This window comes from Tauraco erythrolophus, chromosome 3 (genome assembly GCF_009769465.1).
Source record: "Tauraco erythrolophus isolate bTauEry1 chromosome 3, bTauEry1.pri, whole genome shotgun sequence".
Taxonomy (NCBI): domain Eukaryota; kingdom Metazoa; phylum Chordata; class Aves; order Musophagiformes; family Musophagidae; genus Tauraco; species Tauraco erythrolophus.
In genome coordinates, this window is record NC_141467.1 from 89,859,436 (window position 1) to 89,878,242 (window position 18,807).

General features: G+C 40.1%; 1 protein-coding gene across 1 annotated transcript; it reads left to right on the forward strand.

Annotated features, from left to right (window-relative positions):
* The first annotated feature begins 260 nt into the window (after positions 1–260).
* On the forward strand, positions 261–18,014 carry MED30 (mediator complex subunit 30). The gene is made up of 5 exons (XM_086609533.1): positions 261–315; positions 1,116–1,321; positions 2,315–2,473; positions 6,125–6,235; positions 17,644–18,014. Exons 2-5 carry the CDS (start codon positions 1,148–1,150, stop codon positions 17,737–17,739), a joined length of 540 nt encoding a protein of 179 aa, XP_086465659.1. The 5' UTR covers positions 261–315; positions 1,116–1,147; the 3' UTR covers positions 17,740–18,014.
* Positions 18,015–18,807: the final 793 nt, after the last annotated feature.

Consider the following 18,807-nt stretch of genomic DNA (forward strand, 5'->3'; position numbering starts at 1 on the left):
AGCTCGCGAACGAGGCCCTCAGCGGAGCGCCCGTGCGCGGCGGGCAGGGGGCCGCGCTAAGGCTGCGGGAGCCGCAGGGCCGACGCGGGTGTCCCCGGCGACCGCAAAGGGACGGGGCCGCCTCCTCCCGCTTCCCGGGCCCGGCCGGACCCGCCACCCCGCTCAGCCTCGACACCCACCCGCCCCTCACGCCCCGCCCCGCCCCGCCCCGCCGGCTGCCGCAACGTCACTTCCGTCTTGCGTGGCCCGCGCCTGCGGGCGCTGCCGAGTGCTTCCGCCGGCGCGTTTCCAGGGCAACGCGGCGCCTCGGTCCCCGTGAGTACCGGCCGCCTGTCTGGAGGGGTTAGGCCCGCCGCGAGGGGCGGGCTCGTTGCCTCCCGTGCCGGCAGCGCGGGGTCGCGGCGCTCCCGTTACCGACCGGGCGTGCCCAGGGAGGGACTACGGGGCGCGGGGGCGGCCCCTCCTCGACCCCGGCCCGGCCGAGGCCTGTCCCGCTGCGGTCTGGGGGCGCAGGGAGCGGAGAACACGTCGCACCCCGTCCTGGTGACTCCGCAGGGCTCTTCGGGCAGCCGTGCTCGCCGGAGAGGCGCCGGTGGGCCTTGCTCTTCCGGGAGGGGCCTGCCGGGCCCCGGGCGGGAAGCGGCGGGGGTCCGCGGCGTGCCGGGTCGCCGCCTGTGCCCTGCCCTGCCGGGCTGCCGGGCGGGTGAGCGGTGCCTCAGAGGTGGCCGTTCCCTGCGGCGCGGAGAGGGGCAGTTGGGCGGGTGCCGGGCGCGGAGCCCAGCGAGGGGGCTGCGATTTCCATGTGCTGGAGTTGGGCAGAAGACCCTCTCGTGTCCTCTTGGGACGGGTCGAGGCAGGGGCCTCCTGGTGATCGCTCTGAGGGCAGGTACCTGAGGAGCGCCCCCAGTGCCACTGCCCTGCGAAGCTGTAGCGGTTAGAGGAGTGGTTCCCAAACCAAAGGGCGCAGCACTGAGCCGTCTGATCAGCTGATCAGTTTTGTCTTGCACAGGACCACGTACGGGGAAAAGCAATTGCGTAGCCGCCACACAGAAGTTTGTTTATTGGGATTGACTCAAACCGGTACTTAATCATTCTGTCTTAATTTCTTGGTGCAGCTTGACTCAGTGGGACTGGCTAACGTCAAGAGATGTCAACTCCCCCTCTCGCTGGGGCAGGCATGCCGCCTGGGGCTTTCTCAGGGACACAGGCGCAAGCAGCTAGGGAGGTAAATACAGCTTCTCTCTGTCGAATTGGCCAAGAGACTGTGCAGGACATTGTATTTCGAACCATGGAAATCTTCCAGTTACTGAGGAACATGCAGGTGAGAAGTAACTTTTTCTTTTTATGGTCCTCGACTTCCTATGTTTTTACCACTAACTACAAGTATATGTAGGTACAGTAGGTAGCTTAGGACATTTAAATAGGTAACTTGATCAAACTGCTTTGAAAAGAGGGATTGAGTGGAGAAATTAATACTACTCTTAATATATTTGCCTACTCCTGTACATTGAGTGAAGATGGAGAAAATTCAGAAATGCTGAATTGTTATTGCCCCCACAATAGATATGCTCAAAATATGCTTAATATCTGTGTTTTGCTTTATGAATAGTGAAGTCTATTTGTGTGTCAGTTATGTTTCCCTGTTTTTGTTAACATCTGGGGAGTACTATTAGAGGAATTTTCATTGATCTTTTTCCATAGTATGTTCCTCCTAGAACTTTTTGATATTTCTTTTTGTTAATTAGAGTGGACGTAATCCTTACTTGTGGCTGCTTACTGAGAAACATACAAACATTTGTTATGTTTCTCTGTTGAGAGCAGAAGATAAATAATCACTCCTATTCCCTCTGTATTTTCAGACTCTGGCAGTTTCTTCTGTAATTATCTTAGGTGTAGGTATATGTACTTATTAGAGTTTGCTACCTTTTAATTCACTTTAATTGTGTCTCTGAATTGTGACTTGGGATTGAGACATAAAGTCTTAAAGTGTAATACTTATAAGTGATAATAACAGTGTCATGCTTAAACATTTTGGAGACATTCAGTGAAAAGAGTTTCAAAGGGACTGACAATGACCAAAGTATAGAATACACGAAGCTGTTTGACAGCAGTGATTTGGCATACCAGATGAGCAGATAAAATACAGAATTTTGCTGATAAAGAAAACAGAAATTTCAGTAAATTCTGTGGGGATAGTGTGATTGTCATATTTTAAAATGTACAAAAACCCCTCTGATCTGTTTTAGTTTATTTGTTTCATGTGACGGCAACTTTCATGTAATATTTTTAACGTTTTGGTGTTTCGTTCTCTAAGTTACCAAATGGTGTTACTTATCATACTGGAACATATCAAGACAGACTGGGAAAGCTGCAGGAACATCTCCGTCAGCTATCAATACTCTTCAGAAAACTGAGACTAGTCTATGACAAATGCAATGAAAACTGTGCTGGGCTCGATCCTGTTCCCATAGAAGTAAGTATCTTCATTCATATATAAATTACAAATCAGAATAACCAGTCTCTGCTTAGCATATCATCCGTTCTCCTCAGTTGCAGGAGACTCATGAGTTTTAAGTGAGATGAATTGTTCAGTGGACTGAATTCTGTTTATTGTTTGGAGGTGGTTGAAAAATTGTGAAACTTTTACATTAACGTCAACAATTCTTACCAGTTGGGAGGGATCCCGTTTTGGAATCAAACTTCCTTTAAAATGTTAGCCTTTTTCCTCAGGTTTCTTGGTACATTCACCAATTTGTTTCCACTGGGAAAAAAAAAAGAGTCAAAATAGTCAGGGCAAGTTTTTTTTGAAGAGATTGTTATAGTGGGAAAAAGTGTGCTTTAAGCTCTCACCTGCCAGCCTGGCACCCTGAGCAACGTGCATTATGCCCTTGCTCTGGCCATCAGCCTGTGCCTCCGTGGTTCCCTCACTCAGCTACTCTTAACCTGCTGAGCTGCTCTGAAATCTGAATGTGCAGTGGTATTGGAAAAGGGAACAGCGTAAGACTTCCAGCAAGTAGGGTTGGCCAGACTTTTTCCTAATAAAAATGTGATTCTTAATAAAATCAAAATTTCATTTTTCCCGCTCGTTTCCTTCCTTTCATAGGTTAAGTTGTTCCTAATTCCTCTTAATACTCTTAAAACCTCTTCTGTGTTATGATTTGAGTTACTACAACTCTATATTAACCAGAGCTGTGAAGTTCTTTAATTACTGACCTCTGGATTCTGAGGCAACTCTATTAACAGAGCCTTGATTGTCCATTGAGTTTTAATCATTTAAGCATTGTATTTTATATTTGAATCTCTTCACTGCATAGGAATAAAGAAATGAAGGAGTCCATTCCAGGTTACTAATCTACTTCTGTCAGCAGTCGCTGCCATGTGTTTTAGAGAAAGGTATTCAGAAAACTTAGAGCAAGCAAGAGACTGAGAGAACTTCCAAATTGAAAAAGTAAAAATTTTCATGATTTCTTGGCTTGAGCGTGATAGCTCAATACTTGTGTCCCCTTTAAAAGCTTTTGACGTGTCTCATTTTCACATATGATTGGGAGGAGGTGGGACTGGTCTTTCTTTTTTTTTCCTTTCATATTTTTCCTGTTACCAGGATGAAGAAGAATCTCCATAGAGAAAATGAGTAGTCCCTTTAAGCTTTTTTAATGCAAGATCTCACTGACACCTTATGCGCAGCAGAGTTTTGTATTGATAGTTGGAATTCTTTTTTCTTTTACCTACTTAGTCTTTCCTGCTCTGAAGTCAGTAGAATGCCTGCCTCATGTTTCGTTGTCAGGGTGAAGGAGTGGCACACTGTTCCTCTCAGATCAGTTTTCTTAAATTCTTATTTCAGCTTTTCAATAATAGTCTCAATCATGTTATTTAATGACTGACATTCTAACCGTATCTTTAAAGAATATCAACAGTATTGATACTGTTATCAATATTGATATTGATAACATATTGATATTGAATATTTTTAACAGTGAAGAGAAGTCAGTATTTACTAATATTCCTTAGTCTATTATTATTCATATATTTTTTTTCCGTTAATGTGTATTACCAGCGTAATAGGTATTCCTATCAACTGTTAACCAACATAGCAAGGTATGAGGTAATTGAGAAGCAGATCTGGCTACAAAGTTCTCTAATTGATAAAATTTCCTGCTTCATTTGTGTGTTAGGTGTAGTTCTTTGCTTTTCTTTGTTGTTTTTTTTTCTGCTAGCTTTTCTGAAAGGGGGAAGTTTTCAAAGGAAATGTTCTGCTTTGAGTGCTCATCAGAGAGAGCATTTTTTTCTAAGAGTATTTAGCAGCCACAATACTACTTCTTTATGGTATGCAAATGTAGTAAGTTGTTAACTTTTACTACATTTTCATGGCAGAGTTTAGTGTGGTAGTTTTTGTCCATTTTGATAAACTTATTAAGAATGGCCTCCAAAAATTTTTGTAGAGAAAGAAATTAAATTTTCAGCGGGTTAAATTTAAGTTTTCCATCAGAATGTTGAAGGATGCTGCTGAATGCTTTGTATCAGAAATAGTGTGGCCAGCAGGACGAGAGGAGTGATCGTCCCCCTGTACTCTGCACTGGTGAGGCTGCACTTCGAGTGCTCTGTTCAGTTTTGGGCCCCTCACTACAAGAAAGACATTGAGGTGCCGGAGTGTGTCCAGAGAAGAACAACAAAACTGGTGAAGAGTCTGGAGCACAAGTCTTAGGAGCGGCTGAGCGAACTGGGGTTGTTTAGCCTGGAGAAAAGGAGGCTGAGGGGAGACCTTATCGCTCTGTACAGCTACCTGAAAGGAGGTTGTAGCGAGGTGAGTGTTGGTCTCCTCTCCCAAATAACAAGCCACAGGACGAGAGTAAATGGCCTCAAGTTGTGTCAGGGGAGGGTTAGATTGGATATCAGGAAAAATTTCTTCACTGAAAGGTTTGTCAGGCATTGGAACAGGCTGCCCAGGGAAGTGGTTGAGTCACCATCCCTGGAGGTGTTTAAAAGACATGTAGATGTGGTGCTTGGGGACATGGTTTAGTGGTGGACTTGGCAGTGTTAGATTTAGGATTAGACTCAATGATCTTCAAGGTCTTTTCCAATCTAAACTTTCTATGATAATATTGCACACCAAACTAAGTCACAAGTTAATGTGCATGCAGTGAGCAACTTGCTCCCAGGCTTTTAAACTAATGTCATCCTGCTCATTTGCATCAATTACTAGTCTTTCATTTGTCTGTAATGTGTATGTGAACAAGGATGTAATTTTGCCATCAACTTTAGCTTTTCCCTGTTCAGGACAGAAAAATCAACAATAGACTGTAGGCTTTGTGGATATATGTTATGTATAAAATGTTACAGTTTATAATTATTTTTGAATAAGATCTTAGTAGCTTGGGAGTCTTCTGACACAGAAGCATGTATTTGCTTTGTATCTAGTATATTTACTGATTCTTTTTATTGATTTTTTTTAAGAAGGGAACATGCATTAATATTCATTTAGAAATGCTTTATCAAAGATTTTTGGCTTTGTAGAAGCTTACCAGAAAGAGAGTACACTATATGCCTGAGGAGGTCACAGAGGGAAATTCTTACAGAAAAGCTCCTATTAGGTAACTGTGGGCCTGGTCTTAAGAATAGCCAAACTAAAATAGCAAGTCATAATTAGGATATTAGCCAAGCAGCTGTGTAAAGCCAGTCATAATTATGTTTAGTATATCACTGAAATACTTTATAGTAGTGATAACTTCAGGCTTGTGATTTTTCGTAGTGTGGAATAGTAAATTTTAAAATCACAGTCTACAGAGTTCAAGAATACAAGGATTACCTGTGATAAACATCTTAAAATGTAAAGACTGGGTTCTGCTTGCAGTTGTGAAATTGCTTGGGTCTAGGCATGGTAGTATGTGGGATTGTGTCGTTTTGAAGCACTGCATTTTCCTGGAGAACTGACTGCGGTGATTGCAAGGCCTTTGGGTTTGAGGTGAACAAGTAATGCTGTCTCCACTTCCTCTTGGGAAGGTTAAACCTTTGGAGAAATGGTAGTACCTTGTGTATCTCTTGTATGTCCTGTTTTCAGTTTCTTTTTTTCTTGTTTTTTCCTGTTTTATTTTTTATTTTTCTTAGCTAATGTTTCTTGTCTTCACAGCAACTTATTCCATATGTTGAAGAAGATGGCTCCAAGCACGATGATCGTGGTGCTGCAAGTCAGCTTCGTTTTGCTACTGAAGAGAGAAGGGAGATCATGGAAGTAAATAAGGTAACATGCATAAAACTGTCACTTTGTCGTTAAAAGACTAAATTCCTAGATTGCTGTACTAAGTGCAGCATGTGTGATGACTACCATCAAACTTGGTAATAAATACTTCTTGTAACTATTTCAGAATTACCTTTTAGTAAGCAATTCTTTTTTTAGCTGTACCTCTGGCTGTAGAGTTTAGGCTTCCTGACAATTTTAACTTGTGCCTCTTTTAAAACTGTTATATATTATTCTGAATACGGTGTATTATGTTTATGCTTAACCCACTAGATATCAGCAGTACAGATTGAGCTAAAGTGCCTTACTTCTCTTCAGAACTTGCCTTAGACATTAAAAATATGGGTATTGAACATCAGATATGTAAACATTATCACAATGATGTGAATTGGTAAAGGATTTTCAGGGCTACTTTCTGTATTTTCACAGTTTGAGGATGACCATTCCTTTTGTTAAATGTAGCATTTAACGAATCTTCACACATTCAGAAAAAAATGTACCATGTATGATTCGGATGATGTTAAATTTTCAGTTTGAGTGGCAGTATGCAATTGAGTACAATTACTCACCTAAAAATAGATATGCTGTAGTAAGTACTAATATAATACTGAGATTAAAAATATGTATTTTTATGAGACCACAATTTTTAACATTGTTTCTTCGATCTGTAAAGTACAAAGACAGAATTATTTAAATATTTCTGTAGCTGTAATGTCTGTAAATGCTTGGTAAAAAGGAGGCGTAATCTACAAAAATAACTGAACAAAGGAAATGAGTAAAATATTTCTTTATGGATACAATAATTGATGGATTTTCAGTTTTTAAAATATTTCTGATATTGTAATTTGTCTTCAGCAGTCAGAGATGTACCAGATTTTTCATAATGCTTTTATTTATAAAAATGCATGCATATCGTACAGGAGAAAATGAGGGCTGCGTGAATTTAGAGAAAAGCAGTTGTCAGCTTTCCTGTTGTATTATTTCTGTTCAGTACTGATGTAGCAGGGTTGTATATATTATATTGTGGGTAATGTTGTACTGTGAATTTATGCACATTTATTTGCAATCTTTAAGTGTTAATAAGCGTAACTGTCCATATTTGCGCTGGTTTTGATAGTTTTATGACATGTTTTTGCCCTTGTTGTTGTACTTGTATGCTAATATGTTTTTAAACCTCCTTGGTGTGATCTTGTGAAAAGAATTTCATAAATGTTTATGATGAGTTCTAAACCTTAAAAAGGTTGATGATGTTACAGGACCACAGTAGCAAATTAGTAATTAAGAATGTATGCAGACATTCACTTAAATCTGGTCTGAAATCTTGTATTTACACTTAAATGGCTAGACCTAGTTTCCAGATTTTCCACAATAAATCTTCAGAAGATAATTGAAATTTCTCTAGTATTTTTTTGGACAAATATTTACTAAATGCTGCAAAAGAAATTTAAACTTTTTTTTTCTTGAAAGTGCACTGATTTTTTTTTTTCTTTTGTCTCTCTCCAGCTGTATAAGCTCATTCATCACCACTTTCAAAGTTCAGATTTTAAAACGTTACAGAATAGGAAATGCTTTGGGTTTTTATGAATAGAAATAAAGAAATTCTTTTTTGAGAAAAAAAATCACTAGAATCAAGTTAATTGGTCTAATTTCTGACACGGGCTGCTGGGCTCACATAACCCCCTCTGATTCTTAGCTGGCATTCCTGACAGCTTTTCAATCTGCTGTAGTATGTAATATCCACCTCCAGCTCAATTTTGCTTAATTTATTTTAGCAAAATTTCAGTAATGCAAAATGTTGATGAAAATGCTGTGACAGGGAAACCAACGTGACAGATGAAGAAGCTTTTTATGTTCTTCTTCTGTCAGCTGGTTCTCCTGCTCTCACCTAGTCCTTTTTGCTGTGATAGGCAGTATCTTTTCAGTCTTGCATGTTACTGGTACCAAAAAAAGCATTACTGCAACAACCAAATGCTTTGACACTATCGAGACAGTTGAATTCTTATACCTTTCATGGATCTTTTAATTATGCCCTTCTTGCTGTGTTATTCCAGCCAGTCTGATCTTTTTAGTGGCTCCGAATTTCTGTGCAAGATGCTAACTGCCCTGCAATGCAGAGCACAACCAAAACTAGTAGGTCATATAAACCTTGTGGATCATATATTCTCACACAAAAACATCCCTCCTGCCAGGAACCGCTGACTTGAAACATAACAGCTCTGCTTTTCTACAGCAGTTTTCTGGGAAGGGGACATCCTCAGTGGAGGAGGTGGGGAGCATCACGTACTTCCTATGCTCATCACCTCATTCTTGGGGCAGAAGAACCTGTTGATGTAGTGGAGTTCCAAAATACTGCAGTAGCTTTTGATGTCGGCTTGCTCTATACTGACATCTTTTGGTCTTTATTTATTTATTTATTTTGCTATATTAGGCTTATCTTTTAGGTCAGAAAATTTAATGCCCTCATCTTGGCTAAGTACATGTCCCTTAGTTTAAAATATAGATCAGTTTACAAGGTAATGAATTTCTGTCCTAGCAATTCAGTAACAATTAGCAACTGCGGGTTTAAACAAAACCTATTAAGCTTGAAAACAAAAGGGATTTTTGCTAGCAGTTACTAGGAAGAGTGCACCATTATTATAAAAACCAAAGAAGCAAACGATTCATTGAGCACTGACTACCTCTACCTTTTGTACTAACAATTCTCTCCTGTAGTTCCCAAAAATGTTACTTATTCCTTTTATCTGTATTTGCTTTCCAGGTTTGTAAGTTGTTGATGTGGTTAACTCTTTTCTGGAATAAATAATTTACTGTTCCAGAATCAGTTTAGCATTTAGATTGGTCTACTGATACAAGTCTTGATCCAGTTTTTATTGAATATAATTACCATTTGCAATAATTGCAAGCTGCCACCAAAATTTTCTCACTTGTCTTCATATTTTTTGAGTCTGTAATGTTCTGCCTACACATTTCTTACCTTCTAAGTGTAGCATCATCTGTACCATTTTCAGGATGTCAGGCTCACCTTGGGTCCGTGGTCTTGTAGTACATTTGACAGGCTTACAAGAGAAAATAGCAAATGGCATACTGAGAATACTTCAATCTGTGTTGCTGCCTTGTCAGCAGTTTTCTTTCCTGCTTGTTTTTAGAAATGGAGCAAATACAGCTTTAGGTTTTTGGATGCTGTAGGTCTGGTTTCAAATGAAGCGCTTAGGAAAACCATCACATCATTAGTAGTCTCAACGCATTTGGGTGAAAATGAAATTATGTGAAATAGCAGTAGGACATTTCAGGTGACTCTTCAGAAAATAATCATGTTTGATATTCGTACTTAATCTTTGCTAACTGGCTAACAGTGATCTTGCTAAGAAAGGAAAAGGCAATCTACATGAAAGGCTTTTAAGTTAAGCTCTTACAAGTTTAGCTCTGGGCTTTTTTGATAACAAAACCATTGTGCACGGCAGCTCATGTTGTTTAGGAAGTAGTCCTTAAAATGACAGCAATTTGCAATTAGTCTTTCTCTTTGGAGAACTTTGCCTGAAAACTACTTTTGACTACGCTGAAAGCTTGCATTACTTTCACTGTCTTTCACACCATTTGCATATATTTTTAATTTTTGTATTTGTAGAGTCCTTTTTCACCCCAAATATGAATGTGCACCAAGGAACACTTTAACAAGAGAGAAAGAATTGTTTATTTGGACACCATCTCAGCAGATGAATCTGCACTGAGTGCAATTCCATCCTGTTTTGGGTACCCAAACTGGCTCTGTGCATTAGTAGAATCGTAGAGGAGTTTATGCTCAGTGGGAGGTCTGGCGACTATCTGATTGAACTCTCAGCTCAAAGCAGGGCCAGCTATCAAAATTAGATCCAGTTGCTCAGGCTCATATCCAGTAGCATTCTGAATATACATAGGGATGGAAATTCTACCCTTTCTTGGCCCTTCTTAAGTGTTTGTCAACTTTCACTGTGAAAGTTTTCCTAATGTTACATTGGAATTATTTTTGTTCTAACTTATGTCCGCTGCCTCTCATCCTTTTGCTGTGTACATTCAAGAAGAGTCCAGCTTTGTCTTTTCTGTGATCTTCATTTGGTAGCTGAAGACAGCATCGTGATCCTGCCTCAGCCTTCTCTGCTTGAGACTGAACAAATCTGGCTGTAATCATCTTGGTGGCCTTTCACTAGATGTTCTGTAGTATGTTAGAGTTTATTCATAGATTTCTAGGTTGGAAAAGACCTTATAGATCATCGAGTCCAACCATCCCTAATCCCCATTAAACCATATCCTCAAGTAAATCATCCACCCTATTCTTAAACACATCCAGGGATGGGGACTCAGCCACCTCCCTGGGCAGCCTATTCCAGTGGCTGACAACCCTTTCAGAGAAGAAATACTTCCTAACATCCAACCTGAATCTCCCCTGACTGAGCTTATGCCCATTTCCTCTTGTCCTATCACCCATCACTAATGTAAAGAGCCCTTCCCCCACCTCCCCACCATCTTTTCTCAAGTATTTATAGGCCGTTATCAGGTCTCCCCTCAGCCTCCTCTTCTCCAGGCTAAACAGCCCCAACTCCCTCAGCCGGTCCTCATAAGTTTTATTTTCCAGCCCCTTGACCAGTTTAGTTGCCCTTCTTTGGACTCGCTCCAGGAGCTCAATATCTCTCTTAAAGCGAGGGGCCCAAAACTGGACACAATATTCCAGGTGCGGCCTCACCAGTGCCGAGTACAGTGGCAGGATCACTTCCCTGTTCCTGCTGGTTACACTATTCTTGATACACGCCAGTATCCCATTGGCCTTTTTGGCCACCTGGGCACACTGCTGGCTCATATCAAGCCGGTAGTCAACCAAGACCCCCAGGTCCTTCTCCGCCAGGCAGCTCTCCAGCCACTCTTGCCCGAGCCTATAGCGCTCAATATGAGCCCAAAATTAGACAATCATTCTCCAGAGCCAATTAGAGAACAGCAATTTCACTTGACCTGATAGGTACACTCTTGCTAATATAGCAAAGTGTGCAGTTAGCCTTCATGATTGCAAAAAGATCCACTGCTGACTCCTGTTCAAGTTATCAGAAAGTTTCAAAAAGGATCTCGGTCCTTTTCTGCAAATCTGCTTTCTATTCAGTCAGCCTTCTGCCTACGCTGTTGTATGAGTTTATTCTGTTTTCAGAGGTAGGATGTTGCTTTAATTGAAGTTCCTGAGACAGGTGTTGGCCTGCCTTTCCCACCTACTGAGGCCCCTCTGAATTGAACATCCTACCACTGAGTATATTGACCACTTTTCCCAATTTGGTGTTGTCTACAAATTTGATACTTTGGTATGATGATTAGGTCTTTAAGTGTGGATGAGTCATTAATGAGAATATTCAGAATACTGACCTTAGTATCAATCCTGGGAAACACTGAGAGTGACCAGCTGCCACTTGATCTTCATACTGCTGATCACAACATTTAGAATCCAGTAGTCTAGCCAGTTTTTCATCAACCCTATAATCCACCTATCCAAACCACATCTCTCCAATTTGGCTACAAGGATACTATGGGAGACTGTGTCAAAACCCTGATATGAAAGCAGAGAAAAATCCCCTGCTCTCCTCTTGGCCACACAGCTGGTCATTTCTTAATAAAGGCTATCGTGTTGGTCAGGCTCAACACAGCTTTAGTAAATCCGAGATGACTCTTCCCAGTGACGTTATCAGTCATGTGGCTGGATATGACTTCCGGAAGGATTTGCTGCATAGTCTTTCTGGGGTCTGGGGTTAGGCTGACCAGCCTTTAGTTTCCATAGTTTTCTGGATCCCTCTTCTTGCCTTTCTTGAAGATGAGTTGAGATGTTTCCTTTTTCATCAGAAGCCTCTCCCCATCTCCAGTAGAAAATTATGTAGAGTAGTCTTGTCATCAGCCAGTGCTCTTAGCGCTCAGATGCATTTTATTCCATATAATGAAATATTTCCTTTTCAGTTTCATATAAAATGTTTCAAGCAAAGTTTTTCATGTAGCTTCCTGTATCAAAACAATATCATGTTACAAAGTTGAGAAAGTTAGGAAATGCCAAGCTTAAAGCTGTCCCTACAATCGCAATTGTCATCTTTTGTCCTCATATGAATGCGTATTATACAACCTTTATTATATTATCACATTTGGTTCCTCTGCATCCCCCCCCCATGCCCCTCCCCCTTTCTTTTCTGGAAGAATCCTTAAGCTATTATTCTGCTTTTGCAGCAGACTAGGCACTATTTAGATTGAATCAATATTATGATAAATAAGATTATAAAAATCGTAGTGTATATATTGTGTAACTTGCATGAGGGTATTGAATAAGCAGGGAATTTGGGAACGAGAAGGAAGGATTTAATGTGAGTAGTAAGTTACCGAAGGCTGCTCTTGAGAACTGGATTTTTATCTTTGTCTTTGCCACAAAACATCTGTGATAGTTCTTCATTCTTCCCCTTGCAGTTGGTGACAGCCGTCCTTTGAATATGTGGAAAGCTGTTCAAATACAAAGTTTAGTGATGGACTGAAATCTTAGATGTCTCTGGGCAAAGTTAGTAGGCACTCCGGTTTTACCCATAGCGTTCCTGCATTGTAGTTTACCATCTATAACTGAGGATTATACATCTGTGTGATTTTCATGTTAAGAATGGGCATCTAACACTGAGGACTGTGGTGGAGAAGCACCTTGGGGAATGGATAATTCCATTACAAGCTATATAGCTTAGAGGGTACTCAGTAAATAAGACCTCAGACTTCATCACTGAATGATAAATAATTGGTATGAAGCAAACATCCACCTGTTTTAATGAACAGATTTATTCCTCTTTGAACAGCAGAGCAGGGGATACATGCAGTTGCTGTCTGGTTCAATATGTGCAAAGTATTGAGCATGCAGTGGAGCACAGGCTGTCTCTGGTGCCTCTGCTTGTTTCAGGAGCGAGAGTTATGCATGCAGAAGGAGCAGTTTTCCTTTCACCTGTCATGTGAGGAGAGAGGCAGAAAACCCAGTCGTTTCCAGTAAGATATAGAACAGTTGTGCCTGTTAATGACATCAGGAAAAGCTGTAGTTCTTGAGCAATGAGTGTGTTAATATTTAATTGCACAGCAGTTAGTGTGTAAGTGATGAATACTTTTTATCCATTTGAAAAAATATTCTAAATAGATGGATATGTGAATTTATTATGATGGAAAGTGGGACTTGGTTTCAATTGAGTAGCCATAAGTTAAAACATCACCTGGCACCTTTAAGAGAGTTTGAGCTAAGTGTTGAGACATTTTTTTCTATCATTTTTTTTCCCTGCTGTGTGCATATAACATTGTAAATCTTTTGAGTATAAAAGTGAAGGGGGTGGGGAGGGGACAGAGAAGGTTTTTCTAGCTCCTTACTTCAGAGATTTCATTATGAAGAACTCACTTGAAAAAAAAGAACAGTATAAATTGCTAGGGCAGGAAATACTTTTTCTTGCTTATCACAAACATCGTGTTTCTGTGGAAATTTCTTGGATTTAACTTACATGGAAAAGCAGAGGCCATTATCACCTTCATAAGACTTTCAACAATCACTTCCTACAGCAGTTTAATGATCAGGAGGAGTAACATGCTCATGGCAAAGATGATGATGGAAGTTCTCTCTGTAGTAGAGTCATAATCAACAAAGTAAACATAATTGTTTAAATTCTGCTGAGGTTTATGCAAGTAAAGGTACTACTGTCATTAATATTTAATGCTTTATTAAGCTTAGATGTACTTCTGGCCTGTACAGTTGCAGGTCTTGAATAGAGCAGGTGAAAACTATAGCTGGCACAGCATTCAGGAGAATGGTCTTTTATGTAAGATTTTCAAGATGGAAACACCTCTTTTTTTTTTTTTTTTTTTTTTTTCTTTTCTCAAGCAGAAGTGCCTGTACAACATAGGCAAGTACTTCTGTTTTTACAGACATCAGCTGGAATATAATCCTGCTCATCCACAGTGTTTACACTATTATCTTTGCCTGAAGAAGAGACTTTTAACAAATCGATTAAGTGAAGAATAATGACTCATACTGATGTTTGGGTTTTAAAATGTGAAAGATAGATAAGCTTAAGATGAGGAGAGAGATGGGAACAATGTGCAAAGGAAAGTTCTGATACATCTCTGACAGAAGGTTGTGCATTGGTCTAGGTAGCACTGACTTCAAATGAAGTGAAAGTGATCCAAAAATGAGTTTAAGTCCAAAAATTTATTTCAGTCAAAGTTTAAATTACTGTGTCCTACTGAACCCAAATCTGTATGAAACATGCCAAGTTCTTTATGGCATAGCGCTTGAAAGACAGCTATTTTCTGGATGTATGTTACAGTTCTCCCACTTTGTTTCAGTTACGTGGGCTTTGTGCTTCTGCATGTGTTTTCATAAATGTCCTACCTGACCTAAGCCTACTAAGGTCTCAGTGGTTACTGAAAGGTGCAATCCTTGCCAACTCCGTCATGTTGACCACAGTACTTGCAGGGTCAGTCAAAATGGATAGTTAATCGCATTGAAAATTAATATCACCAAAGAAGATCCCTTAGGATTGGTTTTCAGTCAGATCACTTTTCTGACAGAGAGCAGAAACATGCCTGTCAGATATAAAGTGAATTTTGATCTCTTAAACTCATTATAAATTTCCTCATATAAGATAATTTTCCTGTGTTATATTAAAACAGATAAAGTCAGAAGCTCTAGCATGTATGTAGGATGAAGTAGCTTTTCTTGTTTCATGCATCCGTTAATCCTGAGAAGCAGTCCAGAGTTCAGCTAAGTCATTTCAGTAGAAGGAGGAAAGAGTGGGAGATGACTTGCAAGCAATCTGTTCGTACAAAAATTTGTCATCGCTGCAGAAGCTGCTCACAGAACTTGCCCGTTTCCCAAGAAGGCCATTTCACCTCTTTCCAAGGTTAGACCTGAGTTGAGATGTTCTTACTGGCTCAGCAAAGTCTTAAGCAGAGGCCAGCACTGCCAGTGGTGCAGAACATATTAATTATGTAGTACTTTGTGGTGTGAACCACTGCCTGTCAAAGATCAGTAACAAAGATCACTATATGCATTTCAATTAGGAGACTGTGCTCTCTGAAGTGGATTTTTTCCCCTCTCTTTATTCTTTTTTCAACCTAGAAGTCCAGAGATGGTGCTTCATCTTAGATGTTTTTTCAGTCTCTGGAAAAAGTAGAATAGAAGAGCTAAGAAAATAGCTCTTCACTGAAGACAAGGATCTAAAATGATCTTCAGATAGATAAAGTAACGATTGTATGCTTCTTGTCTTTACAGATGCTTTGAAAACAAATGAAATCCAATTTGAAGGTTCCCTTGTCTAGCATCAAGTAAAGATCAAGCAATTTACAGTTTCATAACACTTGCACAAGAAATGAAAACAGTCTTACAGAATGAGTCTTTTGGGCATAACTTGTGTAAAGTTCATGTGAGCATACCTGCATAACAGTGTTTAACAGTGCAGTTAGTCATGGATGGAGAGAGAGCACCATCTGCATATCAGAGGTTAATGTTCTTTCTATCTGTGACTTGATTAACCATCACTGACAGTTCAGCCTTCGTTTCTATTGATGTAGGCTTTGAAAAACGGTGAAATGGCATGCCCTCAGTATCAGTGAGGGACAGCTTGCATTAAACAAGGAGTTTTAATGTGACGTTCATTGATTTCTCCAAGTTTGAATGTTGAGGATGGCAAACAGAAATACGTTTAAAAATGCCACAGGTATGAACATGCTTGTTTATCTCATCCCTCTTGTGCTTTCTCAAGCATTAAGATCTTATGAGGTTTTGTAGGGAGATACTTGCAGTTCTGCCATTTGGATGCTGTGGTAACTATGTGCTTCTCAGTTTTCTCTCTTGTCTTTAGGAGTTGGGTCTCTGCTGTACATCATGAAGTCTTAGATTAGCAACTGGAAAAGAAAGAAGCATTAGAGAAATGCACAGTGACTTTTAAAATACTTTTTAGTCCATCAAATGCTTGATTAGAAATTCCGAATTAGTGCACATGAACTGTCCTACATCTGTTTTTACATGCTTCTCAGGAGTCTGGAATTGAGCGTTGTCTTTGCTTCCAGGGAATGTGTCCACCAAAGTCAGTGTTCAGGAATATTTCCCTTACTCAAAGTACTATGTTCCCCACGTAATCTAAGCCTAATTACCATATTACTTCAGATGAGTTTTACAGGTCCAAAGTGAATAGACTTCCTTTTTTTTCTCTGAACTTCTTTCCCAGCTGACCAGCTGGGCAACTTACAAGTATTGTTAAGTCATCCACACCAAAGTTCAGGAGACTGATTTTCAGGATATTGCTTCTTTTGTTGCTTCTTTTTATCTCTCTTCCAGTTACTTTGGTCATATTACTGGCCTGAGTTATCCTTTTAATGTGTTGCCAATTATGTTGTGCAAATAACAAAGTTGTGTCAAACCTGAAACATTTGGATAGCTTGTCCTCTTTTGATGGTAGCAAGTCTTTCCTGCGCTTTCACTTTACTTGGAACTCTGGACTTCCCTAATGAATAAGTAGTCTGATCTGTAATGTGGGAAGGAATAAAATTAAATAATTTTGAATAAAATTAAAGGCATAAGTTGTTGTTGTTAACAATACACAGTAACTTAGTTCTTGACAGTTTTGACTTGAGCAGGAAAATGAATAAATCAGACGATAAATTTGTGTTTCACTGTGAAACATGAAAGGTTAGGGAAATTGTGCAGTGTCTTAATGCACTAATCTTTCTTCTGTAAAGACCTAATTTTAAAGTTCTGGTTACGCACTCAAAGAAAAGGAAGTTGCTGGTCTTCTGTTCCTTCAGGTGCTTCTGCAGTTCACAAAAACAAATAAACAATTTTAAAGAATTCAGCGTGCTTGGGAATATCTGTTTCAAGACAGGACCCCTTAGCACATCAGGGTTGACCTACATACACAGAAGGGCTGAAAAAGCTTGTTTGGCTTCACCTATATCTTGGCTTTGTTCAAAATTCTACTGTTAATCCCTCATCTTTCTGTGCATCCAAGTTTTATACAACATATATTCACATAAATTTACCTGTTCCGTGAATTCTGTTGGTCCAAATTATCAATCTTTTCTTCCTACCTAAAGTGCTATTTTTTGGACTTTGGAAAGAGAGAGCCAGTACCTACAAGCCTCCAGTTTTTGAAGGGATCAAGTGTTTTGATAAAAAGACTGCTGTGAGAAGAAACAGCATTCTCCCTCTAGCAATGGTCCTTAATTTTTGAGGCTTTCTTATATTTTCAGAGTGTGCTCTAAAGAGATGTATTATCTCAGTTGTACTGCTCACAGACAGCTGAGAAAAAGATCCGTATAGCGTTTCATAACACTGTAACTTTTGTTGAATTTCTGAGTATGCTGTTTGAACTGATCACAAAAAAACTTCTAATAAACTCTTTCCACAGAAACTGAAACAGAAGAATCAGCAGCTGAAGCAGATCATGGATCAGTTACGGAATCTCATTTGGGACATAAATGCCATGTTGGCTATGCGGAACTGAACAAGGAAAATCAAACTTTGTAATTAGAAAAGATACCAATTTGTTTGGATGTACTCAATTTCTTTCTAAGAAGTAACATGATTTCCCACAACCGTATTGCACTAATGTTTGAAGAATCTTCAAGATTAAAGTATTGGGTTTTTGTAATAATTTAAATGGTGTTGGCTTTGTTTTTGTAAAAGATTCATCCTACAGATTTTATGTGAGTGATTCACTTAGTCTGAATACAATACAGCCCAAGTAATTTCCAGTAATAATTTGGACTGCTATGCAAATGAGGGTTTTTATAAGTGAAGTGTTTCTGGATTTTTTAATGATACAGTTAGCACTGTTTTAAAAACATGCGTTTGCATGCCGTTTTGCAGTACAAACCACCTCTACAGACAGAAAAAGTTGCAATAGAGAAGAGTCACTCTAGTAAGCCACAGAACCAAAATGAGTGATCAGATATTACAATGCAATATATTTCCTCAGTGTGGGAACATATTCCCACTGACTGGAAAAGGGGAAACATAGCCCCCATCTTTAAAAAGGGAAGAAAGAAGGACCTGGGGAACTACAGACCAGTCAGTCTCACCTTTGTGCCCAGCAAGATCATGGAGCAGATCCTCCTGGAAACTGTGCTAAGGCACATGGAAAATAAGGAGGTGATTGGTGACAGCCGACCTGGCTTCACTAAGGGCAAACTGTGCCTAACGAATCTGGTGGCCTTCTATCATGAGGTTACAGCATTGGTGGATAAGGGAAGAGCAGCTGACATCGTCACCTGGACTTGTCCAAAGCATTTGACACTGTCCTGCACGACATCCTTGTCTCTAAATTGGAGAGATGTGGATTTGGCGGATGGACCACTCAGTGGATAAGGAAGTAGCTGGATGGTCGCACTCAAAGAGTTGTGGTCAGTGGCTCGATGTCTAAGTGAAGACCAGTGACGAGTGGTGTTCTTCAGGGGTCAGTACTGGGGCCAGTGCTATTTAACATCTTTGTTGGTGAAATGGACAGTGGGACTGAGTGCACCCTCAGCAAGTTTGCAGATGACACCAAGTTGTGTAGTGGGGTGGACACGCT

What these genes read in the sequence shown, in the direction of transcription:
- MED30 (XM_086609533.1), top strand. Translation starts at nt 1,148, where the DNA reads ATGTCAACTCCCCCTCTCGCTGGGGCAGGCATGCCGCCTGGGGCTTTC. An exon ending in AGTTACTGAGGAACATGCAG is followed by an intron (nt 1,322 to 2,314) that starts GTGAGAAGTAAC and finishes TCGTTCTCTAAG; the next exon opens with TTACCAAATGGTGTTACTTA. An exon ending in TCGATCCTGTTCCCATAGAA is followed by an intron (nt 2,474 to 6,124) that starts GTAAGTATCTTC and finishes TTGTCTTCACAG; the next exon opens with CAACTTATTCCATATGTTGA.